This window comes from Rhodamnia argentea, chromosome 11 (assembly GCF_020921035.1).
Source record: "Rhodamnia argentea isolate NSW1041297 chromosome 11, ASM2092103v1, whole genome shotgun sequence".
Lineage (NCBI taxonomy): Eukaryota > Viridiplantae > Streptophyta > Magnoliopsida > Myrtales > Myrtaceae > Rhodamnia > Rhodamnia argentea.
In genome coordinates this window covers 1,701,619-1,718,833 of record NC_063160.1, presented here as the reverse complement: position 1 = coordinate 1,718,833, position 17,215 = coordinate 1,701,619, and the positions used below count along the sequence as shown (strand labels likewise).

At 37.3% G+C, this 17,215-nt stretch overlaps 2 protein-coding genes across 4 annotated transcripts; both read right to left on the bottom strand.

Annotated features, from left to right (window-relative positions):
* Positions 1-4,963: 4,963 nt before the first annotated feature.
* Positions 4,964-7,826, bottom strand: LOC115750522 (actin-7). Of its 3 annotated transcripts, none has more exons than XM_030687941.2 (5): positions 7,668-7,826; positions 6,831-6,907; positions 6,339-6,732; positions 5,614-6,227; positions 4,964-5,464 (listed from the first exon to the last, which is right to left on the bottom strand). In XM_030687941.2, exons 2-5 carry the CDS (start codon positions 6,888-6,890, stop codon positions 5,399-5,401), a joined length of 1,134 nt encoding a protein of 377 aa, XP_030543801.1. In that variant the 5' UTR covers positions 6,891-6,907; positions 7,668-7,826; the 3' UTR covers positions 4,964-5,398. The 3 variants fall into 3 exon arrangements, with proteins under 3 accessions (XP_030543801.1, XP_030543802.1, XP_030543803.1); XM_030687942.2 differs by having other exon boundaries at positions 6,831-6,917; positions 7,668-7,823; XM_030687943.2 differs by having other exon boundaries at positions 7,712-7,787.
* Positions 7,827-14,865: 7,039 nt separating this feature from the next.
* On the bottom strand, positions 14,866-16,900 carry LOC115750529. Its single transcript, XM_048272418.1, has 3 exons — positions 16,765-16,900; positions 15,357-15,511; positions 14,866-15,096 (listed from the first exon to the last, which is right to left on the bottom strand). Exons 2-3 carry the CDS (start codon positions 15,501-15,503, stop codon positions 15,028-15,030), a joined length of 216 nt encoding a protein of 71 aa, XP_048128375.1. The 5' UTR covers positions 15,504-15,511; positions 16,765-16,900; the 3' UTR covers positions 14,866-15,027.
* Between the last annotated feature and the right edge of the window lie 315 nt (positions 16,901-17,215).

Sequence of the window (17,215 nt, the reverse complement as noted above, 5' to 3'; positions counted from 1 at the left end):
CTAGTTTCGCCTTGGGAATTTAAGTAGATGATCATGCTAATTTGAGTTTGATCTTGTTGAAATTTTAAGTTTGGAATTCGGCTATTATGAATCTTTAATAAATAAAAAAAATTGTAGATGTGATTTTTAAAAATCATTTCAGGCCCTTTTATAACTTCTCGATATCAAAATGGTTTTCTCCTTTTTGAATTGGAAATTACTAAGTTAATTTAGGTGCATGTGCATGCAAATTTGCTTTTATATTGAGATCAACTTGTATTCTTATATGGGGCACTGTTATATATTTGGTTATATCAATTATTGCTAAGAAATAATAATATATATTTTCAGACGATTGAATAATATATAATTAAGGGAAAAACTACACGAGAAAGTAAAAAAAAATTGAAAGAGGGAAGGTGAGATTAGCATTGAAAGCTACTTTCCCTTGTATATGGTCAACACCTTTGATCGATATACCCACTTTCATGTATTTAGCATTTTATCGGCACTTCTATAAGGTCAACAACTCAATCAATATACCCACTTTCATGCATTTACAATATTATCGGCATAAGGATATTAAAAGTGTCAAAAATTTCGTATGGTGCACACTTTAGTGCCACTTTTATATAAGAAAGAACAATCACTTAAAGTGCCAACTCCGATTTGGGTTTCCAAAAATTCGATGTGCACAGTTAGCATTGATAGTCCCAAACAAGATCTTTTACATGTCTGCTCTAAATATAAACCCTAATTTGACGAGCGCGGCTTGAACTCGTGGATTGCTTTTCTTTTTTTTTTTTTTCTCAAATTGATAAGCTAGGGCTAAATTAGGGCATGGAAGCAAACCCTAATCTTACCTAGTGAAATTACCTGTAAAATTGCAGATGCTAGCGCTGCGACTGTCGGAGCTGTGTGTGAGCTCGGTCGTGCATTTGCTCTACGTTATTCTTCAACTCGAAGCATAACGTGAACATCCAAGAAATACACAAAGCTACCTCATCGCCCGACGAGGATGGCCTTCCTCTAATCGTCTTAATTCACCGAATTATCAGATTTGGAAAAGGAGTATGTGCATTTTTTGCTTTTATGTTGTCTCCCAGCTTGCCTCGCCACGGCTAGGCAAGCGTCGTAAGCCCTCATCCGGGGGCCAGCGGAGGTCGCCAGCAAACTCCCGTCGGCTCAAACCTTAAAGAAAGAAAAAACAAGACATAAAAATTGTTAAAATAATAACTAAAAAATTCATAAAATATTAACACAATATTTTGAAAATTGACATGTCAATGTCAGCCGGTCAAATGGACTGGATTGACACCATTACAAAGGTTTTAGGGCTCAATCGGCAAGAAAAAAGTTTAAAACTAAATTGACACAATAGCAATAGGTTTAGGTCTTTTTTGGTAATACTCCCTAAAACTTTTGGTTGAAATTTATCACCTAAGGCACTTAAATAATCATTTCTTCTTCGATTTGATATTTAAGTGAGATGAAGAAAACTAGGGGTGCTCATGGTTCAAGGGTAGAACTTGGAATCGAACTAGCGGGGAACCCGTTCGGTTTCAAATTCCGTGGTTTGCAGTGTAGTCTTCGGGTTCCAAAATTGGAGAACCCATTATGACGGGCAAGTTTCAAGTTCTAGGTAGGTGGAACCTATAACTTGTAACAAGTTTTGTGTTTTGCTTGATATATATCTTCACGTGATCCTACGATATTCCATGGTATCCAATAATGAGTGTGTAGTCCGGAATCACTAATTTAATTTTCATTGCCAGTGATATTTTTAATTGAGATTTTCACTTTGTTAATGTTTCGTATTTATTCGCGAGTATAAATATAAGTTATTGTCAAGTGGGTTGCAACAACAAGTGGTCATCATAAGTGATGATTCACCGCAATCATTCGATTAAGAATACAAGTGAAATCTAAATAGACCCTATACCCAACCCTAGAACCTGTGACAAGACAGTTTTCGGGTTTCAAAAAATGAGAAACCTATTTTGATAGATAGGTTTCACATTCCACGTAAAACCTATAGGAAACATTGAACCGCTCGCTCGCCTCTAAAGAAAACTTTTAACACCAAAGTGAGCATCATACGAAATTTTTGACACTTTCATTGTTCTTATCCCAAAGATTATCTATGAGATGAAGCATGTTAACGTTTGACAGCTATAGCCTATCAATTCTATGTAAACTACGGAAAAAAATCACTAAGGGCACGCATGGCAACACTTCTATTTCAGAAATCAACTTCTGATTATAAGTTGATTTTTTTTACTTCTACTATAGAAGTTGATTTTTTATCGATGAAATTAGTTTGGTAACGGTTGAAAATTTCTATTTATGGAACATTATTAACACAAAATCTTATGCGAAGAATTATTATCGGTGGCCAAAAAATTTCTACTTCATTCTTAATTTTTTTAAATTTCTTTAAAAAAATAATTTTTATTATTAAAATTATTATTTATTTTTCACTCGAGCGGCCAAAGATGAAGACTCAATGGCGATGGCGGCCGACAACTGTTGGTGGCGGTCGGCGGTAGGGGCCGACGGTCGACCGAGGGCGGAGGTCGATGGCGTCCCATTGTGGGCAATGGTTGACGAGGGCGACAGTGGGCGGCGAGCGATGTCGGCCGGGGGTGCGGTGGACGGAAGGGGTTGGCAACTAGCGGCGAGTGAGGGTCGACGAGGGTTGGGCGTGGTCGGCGGCCGCCGGTGGCGACGGGCGACGGGAGGCGGCGATAGTCGGCGGAGGTTGGTGGTTGGCGGAGGTGGGCGACGATGGCGGCGGAGTGATTAGGCGAGAGAGGCGTAATGAAAAGAGGGTGACGGCGTAATGAAAAATGGTGAGGCAAGAAGTACTTCTTGAGTTGAGAAACGACTTTTTTAATTTCTCAAATTGGGAAAAACAATTTTAGAAGTGAAAATTCACTTGAGAAGTAGAAATTCATTTCGAAGTAAAAATTTTTATCAAACGAATTTCCGTTTCAGAAGTTAAATTATCAAATGAATTTATGCTCCAGAAGCACTTTTGGAGCAGAAATTCACTTTTAGAAGTATTACCATGCGCACCCTAAAATATCATCCTTTACATTTACATTCTCTTTCACAGGCATGTGTGTGGGGCTAATGAAATTAAATAAGTTCTAAAATCTCACGATTGATAAATCAACTAAAATATCCCACACTTTTATTTCAATAATACAAAGTTTTAGGAAAAAAAAAACACTAAAATTACTTTTAAAAAATCACTTCTCATTTCACTAACCATTAATTTACTTCGACTACTAAAATCAGAAAACTATGTACTCGCTCTTTTTCGTATTCTTCCGAGCTTGACCAACTAATTATAAATAGAAAACAATACTAAAGTAATTTGGAATTTGTTAGGAAAGGATGGATTTTTATCCAACCCCTCAATGTATTTTGTTGCGTGTACGTATAAATATAGCACTACGAAAATAGCCAGAGATATATGAGAAAAGGTAGAAAAAAGAAAAAGAAAATTGAATTGTTTGATGCACTTGAAACAATTAAATGAGCAATAGTCACATCCACACATATGTTGGGTTGGGGGCGCCACTAACGGAGCAAGGGACAATGCCATGTGGTCCAAAAAGACCAGAGTCCGAGGATTTCAAATTTGAGGGTTGGAATGGAAAGGAATATTCAAAGGGGATCTTGTTGGGGGAGCTCTTGAATTCTTTTGAAATTGTCTAGGATTTTGTGCAGTTTGGGGGGAATGTGAATTTGAAAAGTTTTTAAAAGAAATTGAAAAAAAACAAAAAATTAGTGAGGAAAAACTAGATTCCAAGCTATGCTTAAATTATTCTTGGCGGTATATTTGTCTCTGTCAATCACATGGAGCAGCATTAGTTCGTTTGTTTTATTGCTAGGCATTTACCTCTCTAACATGTTTATGCATAAAAACCCACTGAAATCAAATTTTAAATTAAATTGAATTAATATCACAAAAATACACACATATGAAAAATTTATTTCAAATTAATTTTCTTAAATAAAAAAATATTAAACTGGTACACTTATGACAAATTTACCACAAACTAATTATTTTTTACTATCAAAGATCTACATCGGTACATCTATGACAAACGAAGCTTTAAAATCATAAATTGATACGTCCGTAAACCGCTACGTATCATCCAATTTAACAGTTTAACGGAAAAATTTAATGAAAACTAATGAAGGATAAATTCATCATAGGTGTATCAATTTAAAATTTTTAGTGATCACAAAATTAATTTGAAATAAACTTATCATGAAGTACAAGTTTAGATATTTTTCAACGTATTAACTCAATTAATTTTAGCAGCAACGAAAAGGAAATTTTTTTAATAAGAATCTCAAATAGGGCCAATTTCTCAAAAGAATATCCAGAGTAGATCTTTTCCTAAAAAAATGTTATCAAATGACCAATTTAGTCTCAAACAATATTATTATTCAAATATTATGATTCAAATCTTCGCCGATCGGCTTGCGTAAGCGATTATTTTTTACTTTTTCGCTCTTGCTAAAACTGCCTAGGTCCTTGTTCAAACACACTTTCTTTGTATGGTAGCATTTTGAAGGACATAATTTTCTACAAACCTGCCATGACCCTTCACAGTACATTTGTAGGATCCAGAAGAAGGTGGAAACAGGAAATTAGCAAGAGCCAAGTTAAGAGACCATTGATTCACCACAAACACCTCTTGTGACACTGACAATGCATACGAAACTTCTCCCCACAACATGACAATAGGCACCACAGTAAGCTCAGATCGATCGAATTTCTCTCCGTTTTCCAAACAGGTTACGCGCTTTCTCGGTTCCAACAGACAAGATAGACAAAGCAAGTTCGAGCGAAAATTACATCAAGAAATGCAGATATCGGAGTACACTTTTCGCCCCGAGTCTCAGCCAAAATGCTAGCAACTACACCCCGTGCACAGCAGGTTCGGAACAAGAGACGAGATTATAACAGATAGAAACAGATCTCTACTTGAGAAACTTTGATGAGTAACCAACCTCAAACCGCATACAATATTCCTCACACAATATTAACATTACTGTTCCAGGGGAAAAAAACTTATATATCACCAAGATGAGCATACAAAGTAAAGAAAAAACAACACTCCCAGCTCCTCTTAAAACATCCTAGAAAGAGACTGGCTGACTAGCAACAACTTCAAAACCAATGTTCTGCTCGCCACATTCAGAGAGGGACTTCAACAACCTTGCTTCTCAGACATGGCGATAAAAATCTGAATCATACTTCTCGAACAGCTATGGTACATAAAAACTCCCAACATGCTCTCCACCATTTCCGTCTCTAAGTAATGAAGCTTGAGTTCACATGGAACAACAGGAAACCACAACATAAGGACTCACCAAGACTTCGACTTTATTGGATTTAGAAACACTTCCTGTGGACAATTGAAGGACCAGATTCGTCGTACTCGCCCTTGGAAATCCACATCTGGTAATTTAAACAATAAAGCAAGTGGGTTATTACACATTGCCAAGCAAAAAGCCAACATGATTATAAATACCACAGGGAACCATAAAAGAATGAAGTCAAACGAACTATAACAAATAGAACGAAGTATCTCCCCAATGAATATTTACCTGCTGGAAGGTACTGAGAGATGCAAGGATCGACCCTCCAATCCAGACACTGTATTTCCTCTCTGGCGGCGCCACCACCTTAATTTTCATGCTGCTTGGAGCAAGGGCAGTAATCTCTTTGCTCATCCTGTCTGCAATACCAGGGAACATTGTGGAACCACCACTAAGCACAATATTACCATAAAGATCCTTCCTGATATCCACATCACACTTCATGATGGAGTTGTAGGTGGTTTCATGAATTCCAGCAGCTTCCATTCCAATCAATGATGGCTGGAAGAGGACTTCTGGACAACGGAACCTCTCGGCCCCGATCGTGATGACTTGTCCATCGGGCAGCTCGTAGTTTTTCTCAACAGAAGAACTGCTCTTAGCTGTTTCCAGCTCTTGCTCATAGTCAAGGGCAACATATGCCAGCTTTTCCTTCATGTCACGGACAATTTCCCGTTCAGCAGTGGTGGTGAACATGTAACCCCTCTCAGTGAGAATCTTCATCAATGCATCAGTGAGATCGCGACCAGCAAGATCAAGACGGAGAATGGCATGGGGAAGAGCATAACCCTCATAGATTGGGACAGTGTGACTCACACCATCACCAGAATCGAGCACAATACCTATTCCAATAAAACAACAATATTTAGGAGGGGAAACTTGACATCAGCAAAACAAAAAACGGCAGGTTTAACTGGCTTGAAATTGCGGAAAAGAAAAGAAAAATTACCCACCAGTTGTACGACCACTGGCATAAAGAGACAGAACAGCCTGAATGGCAACATACATGGCCGGCACATTGAAAGTTTCAAACATGATTTGGGTCATCTTCTCTCTGTTTGCCTTCGGATTAAGAGGCGCTTCAGTCAAAAGGACAGGATGCTCTTCCGGAGCAACACGGAGCTCATTGTAGAAGGTGTGATGCCATATTTTCTCCATGTCGTCCCAGTTGCTGACAATACCATGCTCAATGGGATATTTCAAGGTAAGAATACCTCTTTTAGATTGGGCTTCATCACCAACATAGGCATCCTTCTGACCCATTCCAACCATAACACCAGTGTGCCGGGGCCTGCCGACAATACTCGGAAAGACTGCCCTAGGTGCGTCATCACCGGCAAACCCAGCCTGTAAAGATACAATAACGAGCTTGATTTATCTCTTCATATTTCAAGATCCAGGAATATCAACTTAATGCACTTTTAAAGATAAAGGTAGTGACTAACCTTCACCATTCCAGTCCCATTGTCGCAAACAAGGGGCTGAATATCTTCAGCATCGGCCATCTTTAAGAAATATTAACCTGCAAATAGCTACACAAATGATGAGACCAACCAAGTCACAAAAGATTACTAGCAACTTAAAATGAACAAGAGGAGCATTTCAACGTTTCCAACATTTCTCTTGATTGCCATAAGATGTGAATTCGAAAGCAATAAATTTTTTATTTCTTTCAGACCCTTCTGTTGATTTAAGCTTTTACAATTCAAGGATCAAGAATCCTTTTTCCCTTTCAGTCCAAATCATTCATCTTTAGAAATTGAAACAGTTCCAAGTAAAATACAATTCTCTAAACCGAAAGAATTGAAAAACATAAATCTGTCTACAATCAAACCACACACGGATCAAGAAACGTAAAAACGATACCAAACAGATCAACGCACCGAATCATGCAAGAGACAATTAGCCGCATATAATTCAATGGGAAGCAAGACACTTGATAGGATCTATCGTCAACCGATGAGCTGAGCCTCGATTCACTCAAATAAATTGCTACAGAGCATAGATCGGCAACACCCACACCCGCAAAAACCAAGAAATCAGCCGATAAAGTTTCAAAAATCGAACAGACGTCCACCAACATTTCCACATACGAATCTCATCGTCCCAAATCGCAACGCATCCGATCCGATCCACGCAGAAGCAACGAAAACTCGCCGGCAACCAACCAAGAAAAAAAAAAAAAAAAAAAAAGAAGGCGGGACGAAACCCACAATTGCAGCATCCAGATCTAAGACCAAATCAACGAAAGAAGGAAACTTTAACGCAGATCGGAGCTATACCTGGATCGGGGAGGTCCGAAAGATGGAGAAGAACCAAAACCCACCTCCGAATCACGGCGGCTCTGGCTTTTCTCGCGATTCTGACGGCCGATGCGACGGAAAACTTCAAAGAAGAGACTAACAAGAGACGGAGATGGCAAGCGAGCGTGTGCGTCTATATATAGGGAGTGAGCGAAAGAGAGAGAGGGGCTCAGATGGATCTCGAAATGCAAATGAAATGAGAGAGACTGCTAAATTTGAGAAAATTTTTAGAGGACGGGAATTATTTCACCACCAAGAGAAATGATAGGGTGACCTGGATGACAGCCTTTTCCTCACCCTCACACACTCACCATATATTGGATTTCTACTTTTTGTGACTCCTATTTAAGAAAATTCGCAAATTTATTTCTTTTAATTAATTCGAGTTGTCCGAGATTATTTTTGGCTCAACATCCACAAAATTGAAAGCCCAACACAAAATGGACATCTCAAAAATCGAAAAAATTACGGGTTGCTTAGGAGGATCGACTAGTACTGGTAGCGCTTTAACTATCGGCTAGAGTCATCGGATCTATCTCTCGTAACCCAAAAAAATCACAAGAAAGAATCTAATTTTCTTGAATTTTGTCACTTGCACACTTCGACTTTACAAAACATTTAAATCCCAATTTGAGGTAATGCGATTTTGTGACACATTTATCCCAATAACTTACTTTCATCTTGAGAAAAAATCTAAACGGGCACTCCTCATCCAAGTCCACACTTGCTTACCAATTTAGGATTTGAAGTGGAGGGTAGATTTGGGTTTGGGGATATTAGTTGGTGCCTTTTGGTGTGACAAACATTAATACTTAGTAAATGTGTTATGTAGATACCGGTTTAAGATTTCTAATGAAAATTGATTTTGGGGTGAATATATCAAAGCTACGGCTACTGGTTTTTTATTTTAACAATATTCACCTTCTTACAAAATTAATTTTAGATAAATATGTCGCAGTTGCGCCGATCATTTTAATGATATTTATCGCAAATATTTCATAATTTTTATGCTTAAAATAGTTTGAAAAAATTCCAAATAGGGGACTGAAGTGTCCTAATTTTCTCAAATAATGGCCTTAAATGTACCTTGTTTCAAATAAGGGCATGATCAAGGGCATTTTAGTCATTTTATTAATTTTTTCCTTTTTTCTTTTCATTTTCTCATTTCCTTTTTTCTTTGTTGCGGTAGGTGAGGTCGGCCATCGACAACCTCGCCTAGCCCTCACCGATGGCCGGCCATTAGTGAAAAGGCAGGGATAATTTTTAGAAAATATAAATGACGAAAATACCCTTATTTAGGCCCTTCTTTGAAATAATGAGGGTACTTCACGCCTTTAGTTGAAATAAAGTCTACTTCATACCTTTATTTAAGAAAAGATGGCACTTCATGCTCTTATTTGAAAATTTTCCGAACAATTTTCTTCTTTTTTTCAAAGAGAGAGTTTTAAGTAAATGAAGTTTTTTCACTTACTTCTAAAAGCAATAACGATATTTACCTTCCCACAAAATTAATTTTGGGTAAATATGTTGCGATTACGTATTCCGGTTTGTCATTTGAACAATATTTACCTCGGATATTTCATAATTTTCGATGCTTAAAATAGTTTGGAAAATTTCCAAATCAAGGGCTGAAGTGCTCTAATTTTCTCAAATAAGGGCCTAAAGTATACTTTATTTCAAATAAGGGCTTGATCGAGGCCATTTCTGTCAATTCTTTTAATTTCTTTATCTTTTTTCTTTTCATTTTCTCATTTTTTTCCTTTGTTGCGGTAGGTGAGGTCGGCCCTCAACGGCCTTGCCCAACTCTTGCTGGTGGTCGATCATCATCCGAGACCGGCCATCAACGAAAAGGAAGGAAAAAATTTAGAAAATATAAATGACGAAAATACCCTTGGTTATGCTTTTCTTTAAAACAATGAGAGCACTTTAGACCCTTAGTTGAAATAAAGTCCACTTCATGTCCTTATTTGAGAAAATATGGCCTTCGGGTTCTTATTTGGAATTTTTTCCAAACAGTTTTCTTCTTTTTTCCAAAGAGAGAGTTTTAAATAAATGAAGTTTTTTCACTTACTTCTGAAAGGGTTGCGAAATATCCTCTCCAAGCAATGACAATCAACTATTCATTTGTGCGCACATCGATGTGAAAAATACAGAACATCAAGACTAAAGTTCAGAATTGACAATTACAATCAATATAATTTAACATAAGTTTCCGTGCGCATTTTTGTATGGAAAACCATGGTCAAAGGATATCTAATCCCACAATAGAAAATGAACGACGTGGATGCCTCTTTTTTTTCTTGGCCTGTATTCACATGTTTGCCATCGAGTCAATTTCTAATAATGATAAAAGTAAAGATAGAATAAAATAAAAATGAAAAACAGTAAAGGAGAAAAGGTAGATTTCAAGCTAAGCTAGGGTTTCAATTATTTAGGGCGGCAATTTTTGTCATCACATGGAAATGGAACAACATCGGCTAATCCGGCCGTCGGGCAATTATACATTTAGCATTGTAATGATGACATATACTAGTGTAATGTATGACAAAAACAAGAACTATACATAAATTTTTTTACCACACTATCAAAAGATTAGTGCTTCGAAAACTAACTTAGGTACAAAGAGGGTCTTGAAACAATAATGTCGGACGCGGATTTTATCTTTTCAAACTTGTTGAATTCAATGTACAAATAGTTATTGCGCAAGCTATTATATACGACCTCAGAAATTAATTTGATCACCAAGAGCACAGTCTACTTTTTTTTTTTTTGTCGAAAGAGAATTTCTTTTCATTAAGCATAATAATATTCGAGAGTTACATAGAGGGATTAGCCTAGCATATCCCAAATAACTGCAGATCAAAACAAATACCATAAAGCATATAATAAAGCACACTCTCCAGTTGAAAACACACTCTTATCCCTTTGTAACGGCTTGCGGTGCACAACTAGGATTGATGCTCTCATTACCATCGCTGAGCAGTAATTCCAACGCTAATATGTTGAAAGAACACACATCAAGTACTTATAAGGAACTCTCGGATCTATATTTAGATCTAGCTCATGTGAGTAAAATTCCTAGATTTAAACCTAAATCTAAATTGGGAGGGGAGAGAAGTCTACTCTTAAAGAGATTGTGGAGTTACGCTACGGATATTAGGAATGGAAATAAAAGGTTAGCGGGAGAGAGAGAGAGAGGGGGAGAGAGAATGTTGGGTGGGAGGGGGGATTGGAGTTGGTCTACTTGCCAACACCCTCATAGGGTAATGAATCTAATCTCAATTTTTCACATAATTGAAATTCGAATCATCGCAAGACCTAACATGAAGAAAATCGAAGGTCAAAATACGAATGTGATTAATCGAAAATATGAAACCGAAATTTCCACAACAAATACAAGACAAAAGAAAATGAATGTTGGTGGTGGATTGGGTACTTACTAATATCATTCTCTAAAGGGACTTGGAATCGAGCATCAAGTAAAGGCAAAACCTGATTTTTGTTGTACAAAGGTGGGGCACGTAGGTTAGGACCACAAGAATGAAGTAGAACATTAGACTGAGCTTTCTCAGATTTAAATTTGTGACTGGAAAAATTGTTCATGCTGTCAATTTTTGCTTTACTCGATCCAGAATTTTGCACCCACTTCGTTTGTTGAGGAAAAAAGAAAGCAAATATATATATACGAATGCGAACGTTTCACTTATCCAAATATTTTGGTCGGTTTAGCTTTTAGCCTTGCAAAACACGGAGAGGAAAAGAATGACGGTTTTGTAATTTGTGAGGACATTATCCCGAGATAGCAACGGGTTAACAATTTCGCAACTGGCGTGAAGATCGGGGCTCGGTTTGATGATGACCGTATTGCACATAATTTCAATTCAATTGTAAACCATTCAATTGAACCGGCGCTGCCCAAACATTTTGAGTGGAAATGCAACCAAGACCTCCAGACCAAGTATTGCTTCGTATTTCTGACTTGGTGGTTCAGTTGCCGCCAACCGTCCTACTTGTCGCAATACGATCTGCAGTGGACAACTTTTGATGAAACGACACCCTTTCGGTTGATCCTTTTTTCCCCTTAATTACTTCTGGCGTACTTATAGAAATTAGAGCATTTTGCCTGGTTGATGTCCATTTTCCATCTCACCTACCGGTCACGTGCATTTGCTCAAATATGAGCAAATATTGACTTGTCTTGACAAAACTTTGCTGAACTTTTGGATGCACCAAATAATTTGAAAGGGAAGTACTTAAAAGACTAATCTTTCGAATGTCAATAGTGGTAAATGTACAGTTTAATCTCATGAAGTTCTTAAACTTGAATTTGGAACTCAATTGGGCCATCAACTATGTTGACACCTAAATTTTAGCCATCTCTTTTAGTGATTAACTTTTGCATAAAAATTAGGGATTCACTTTAGTCATTACAAAAAACAATTAAATCATCTTGCATATAGTTTGCACCTAGTTCATTTCATTTCATTTTATTTTTATAGCATGCATATAGTTGCATTCGACCGACGATAGACGAGATAAAACGGATTGGACTAAGTGCGCGGAGAAGTGGATCCTTTTCTTCGCAGTGGAGATGCCGGGGCTAGGCCGGCCAAGGTTCATATGGTGCTGTTTATTAGGCTAGAGATAGAAGAACGCCCGAACTTGTCAGCCATCAAAGTGATATCGGTTAGAGAAGGGGAGATTTGGTGAACCAAAATCGATTTTTTTTTTTAAGAATAGATCTTAACTGGCAAAGCGGGGGAGGTTTTCGCACGTCCCAATCCCAAAAGACACGAAAAAGAGAGAAGAAAACAGAATAGCTTCATCCGGTGAGAGAGAGAGAGAGAGAGAGAGAGGGGGAGGGAGCTTCGTCCAGTGGGAGGGTTGGTGCAAAAAGTGAGCTTCGTACTGTGAAAAAGGGAGGCTTCAAGTTCACAGCACACCGCAAGGTAGAAGATTCATAAAAAAAAACAAAAGAGAGACTTTCGTCCAGCGAGGTCCAGAGAATATGGTGCTAGAGAGGTCATCCACTGTGACTAAGAGGCAAAAAAAAAGTCAAAGAGAGATTACACGTGAATTTGACAAGTCCATCATGATAACAATTTGTGCCTGCTGTGTTTAGGTGATGTTAAGAACATAGCTGACCTCCCTGATCAGTTGCAATTCCATCGCAAGTCGCATGTGCCCAAGAGTTCGGCCACGATCTGAGACAACGGTGGTGTTCCAATCCCAAACCAAGTTCCGCAAGTTCTTTTGTACTAGCACCAAGCCGACGAATTTTCAAGCGAAGCAATTCCCAAGTCTTTCCAAAGAAATTTGCGCTCACCGAATCATGTAAGCCTCCGTACCGAGCCAATCAGTTCAAGTTTTGGATCGCAATTTTTCGGAGCAAATTCAAATTGGAGAACATCCTTGCGGTATTAGGTATATTTCCTAATCTGAATATGTTAAATATTGTTTTGTCTACTTTGCATGGATTGAATGTTAGATTGCATATCTTAAAATTCCGTTGCTTGATTTAGAATATCGCAATATTTGATTACCTGAATTGCTGGATTGTGTCTAAATTGAATATTTTGGGATTTTTGTTGTGCAATATATGACTTGCCTAGTTTGAAAGATTTGATTGGAATAAAATCTAAAAATTTCAAAATCTTTTCTTGAAAATTTCTTGAAGATACTCAAGATATCAAAAATCTTTCAAAATATGATCGATTAGGAAAATCTCCTAATCCACAACTTGCCACACGAGCAATGATTTGAGTTCGATAGGATTACGAATTAAAGATTGACTCGAATATTCGCGAAATATTTTCAAAAATCGGTTGATATGTCCACTTGATTTGATTGTCATAATATCTTTACAATGAATATTCTTTTGTGTGATATTTAAAATTCTAAAAGATATTACATTACATTTTAGATAAAGTCGCATCCTTAAATTAAAATCATGTAGATATTCGTACGTTTTATTAATTTTAGAATGAGTTAATTTAGATTTGCATTTTAGGATAGAATCAGCACATTTGAGTAGATTTTCATGTTTAAAATAATTTATCTTTAATATGTTGGGGATTAGGCAAATTTAAACCCTAAAATATGTAAGATAATTATCTTTAGGCATATTTTTATTTAGGGTCATTCATTAATCCGAAAATACAAAATTAAAACAAAGCTTGCTATGTCATTTGCATGCTAGGTTAGATCATATAGAATTTTCATTGTTTAGGTCTTCAATTAATTCGTAAGTCATGTAGTCAATTTAATTAGACCGTATCATCATTTGTACATTAGTTTCATTTAATTGCATGTCATCTAGGTTAGTCACGTAGTTAATTAAATTAATTTCATATGCATGCTCGGGATTTCCTTGTATTTTATTTAATTCATTTGCATCTTAGATTAAATTCATGCATTGAATATAGGTTAGTCTTTATCCCATTAAAAAGCGAAAATTCAAAAGTGAGAACAATTTGTTTTGGCATATGCTTCCTGCAATTACCTTGACTTCTAGATGTTCAATTAATTGATTGTGCAATCGCACGATAGCCTTTGTTAGTGACTTAAGTCAAAATCAATTAATGTTGCCCGACAAAAATTTTTCATGAAATAAAATGGTACCGAAAGGACGTTAGAGTAATCTAGCGTAATCAAGTCCCCGAGTTCTTAATCTTTGGTTCGTAGAAGTAATTTAGCTCTTTCGCTAATTTACTTAGATTTCTAATCGACCTACCAAAAACGATTAGTGGCAACTCTAATTAAAAAATTTTTGTATATTAAGTTGCGATTTGGTATGAACTTCGGAGAGTTCGAGTTAGGTTAGTCAATTCATTTAATTAATTAACTTAATAATCCATTAGCACGAAATTTCCAAATTTTAGGTCGCGACAAACTATGCCCTAATATTAATTTGAAGAATTGATGTACTAAGGCACGTGTAACGGATGCTAAGTATGACCCACTTGTTTAAATACTTACTCTACCACAATGCATTGGATACCATATAGATAGCATAAATCAGTCCTAGATATACGAACATTTGAAATTTTTGCTGTTTTAGCTAAGTGTACAAATCGAAATGCAGAGAGAAACTTGATTAGTTTATTATGGTGATTATTTCAGGAATCTACATTTTCCCAATTTTCAGTCTAGTCCTCGGAAGAAACTTTTTTTATCAAAATGAGCAAGCATGTAGCCCAAGGGATCTTATTCACATGAAAACCAGGGAGAAAGTTACACTGGAATAAAACAATGGCAAAATCTGAAGTTCATCAGACATAGCAAGATGCAACCGCAAGTGGGAAAGGAGAAAAAGAAGAAGACAACATTTAGTTTTGAGCTAGTAATTCCACATATCGTTCCCACCAGGCTTCTTTACGAGGATTTGGTTGTATCCAGCACGAGATGTCTGCGAACGAACAAATCCAAGCGCGATCAGTACAAAGCCTAAATCCTTATTCCTGATAATCTATGTGAAGTGACACTCTCCGATATCAGATGACATTCTTTCAGAGGACAACAAATTTCGACAAGGACTCCAAAATTGAATAGTAGTCACAAATTAAGTCTGGGACATAAATTGTCTCCATGGATCGCATGGTTCCACAACTTCAATATTACTGAAAGTTCATGGGGAAATGAGACGGTTGGGAAGGAAGGAAGACTTACCAGGTCCTTGAAGATGAGGAAGGCAATGAAGAAGAAAAGGAAGAACAATATCTCAAACTCCGCAACCCGCACAAACTTGAACACAGAAGTCACCATCCGTGTTAGCATCGGATCTTTATAGCCCCGCCTGCCCATTCTTCCGTTCATCTTAAAATCTGTCAAAAACATCCGTTGGTTTGTAAAATTCCGCTCTTTCATTTTCTAGTAAATCAGACCAGCAACATCCGCCAGCACAATGATGGCAGCAAGTTAGCGGATTGAATATAGATTAAAGCCCTATTTCAGTATAACTGTTATGGCTCAGGTAAAATTCCAGATGAAAAAGAAACAGTTTGTACCCAAGACATACAACTGGTCAACTGTATCGTAGAGCTTATAGAAGTATTGGCAGGTCTTAATCAGATATAATTTAAGTAAAGGATTGCAATTAGTATCCCTGTTCATGGTTGGATACAGTGACGAGGCTAAGTGCACAGGAAACAATGGATTTTTCTCACAAGTGTAACGTGAAAGTCCCTCCAGAGGATCGAATATGTTGAAAGCTCGACTAATATTGGCTCAGATATTAGACGTGCAAGTGAAAGTTCATCGCGCAAAAGACGAATACCAGAAGCCAACTAAAACAGCCAACAAAGTCATCTACCTCGATTCTGGAATAGACTTGATAGAGTCGTAAGACTGTAAAGTCCAAAGACTAATTACAATTCACCAAAAATACAGAAGACTCGTTAGATCCTGGGTCCTTGAGTCAGGGCACATTAGGGTGAGAACACCACACTTATTTACTCAAATCATTATGCAAGAAGGCTACCAGTCAAGTGCACAGGTATCATTCTGTTTATTTACTTTTGGGTCAAGAAAGAGCTGCTGTGAATTTCCCACTTAAAAAATGAAAGCGTTGCAGTTGATCAAGAATTAGGCTTTCTGGGCCCCAAATGAAAAGCACAATGGTGAAGACAACTTCATCTTCCATCAGAACACTCGCAAGTAGCATTATGTAGCAATCAACCAGTTCTTTTTTGTCTATTGAAGACACAATCTAATTCTCATGTTCATCACTCAAATGCATAAGACAATTTCACAAAGTGGTAAAGAACTTCCTTTTATAGACAAACAAGCCATCTACAAGTCACAGAAAGCATCCAAGCTGAGAATACCAAATTTTCAGGGGAAAAAACAAGAAGGGAAAACCAGGGATGCCCAGAACCGTCACCCTTTTCTGTACAGAAATCTAATTACCCATTCGATAGCATTTTAAAGCAAATTTGCATAAGTCTCAACCTCACGATGCCATTACCAAAACAAGAAGCTGCCCAAGAAATCAAAGACCAAATACATAAACCCTAATAGCTGGCAACATCCATGAAACTCTACGCCATCAACATCCAACCAAGAAATGGAGCAATACCCAGATCCAATTTCGATCTCTCCGAGCCAGATCCAACGTCACCCGCAAAGAATCTCCAGCAACAAGACCGAACTGAGAAACCATTCGAGCACGAGGAAATTTCTCTGGAAAAAATTGGAAGGTTAAAAGAGAGGAAACATACCCTGGGATTCGGAGACAAGGAAGAAGATTCAGAAACGATGAAGTGGTCAAAGGTTTATCAAATCAAGACGTTGCTCGTCCCTGCCACTTCTTGGTCCGGCGTCACGATTGATCAGTCGGGGGGAGAGAGAGAATGAGTCGTAAGACCACGACATCGCGGGAATATTTATCTACGAAAATTGAGATAATTAATCTCCAAATTTGACTCAATATGCCGTCCCTAAATTTTTCATTTAATATGATCCATAAATCTTATGCTAACGTATAATATTATTTTTAAAATTTTAATTTATGATATATATTTAATTTA

Excerpts from the sequence above, each read along its gene's own strand:
- LOC115750522 (XM_030687941.2), bottom strand. The coding sequence starts at position 6,890 with ATGGCCGATGCTGAAGATATTCAGCCCCTTGTTTGCGACAATGGGACT. Across the intron at positions 6,733-6,830 it reads ATGGGACTGGAATGGTGAAG|GCTGGGTTTGCCGGTGATGA; the intron begins GTTAGTCACTAC and ends GTATCTTTACAG. Across the intron at positions 5,465-5,613 it reads CTCTCAGTACCTTCCAGCAG|ATGTGGATTTCCAAGGGCGA; the intron begins GTAAATATTCAT and ends TTAAATTACCAG.
- LOC115750529 (XM_048272418.1), bottom strand. The coding sequence starts at position 15,503 with ATGAACGGAAGAATGGGCAGGCGGGGCTATAAAGATCCGATGCTAACA. Across the intron at positions 15,097-15,356 it reads TCCTCATCTTCAAGGACCTG|ACATCTCGTGCTGGATACAA; the intron begins GTAAGTCTTCCT and ends GTTCGTTCGCAG.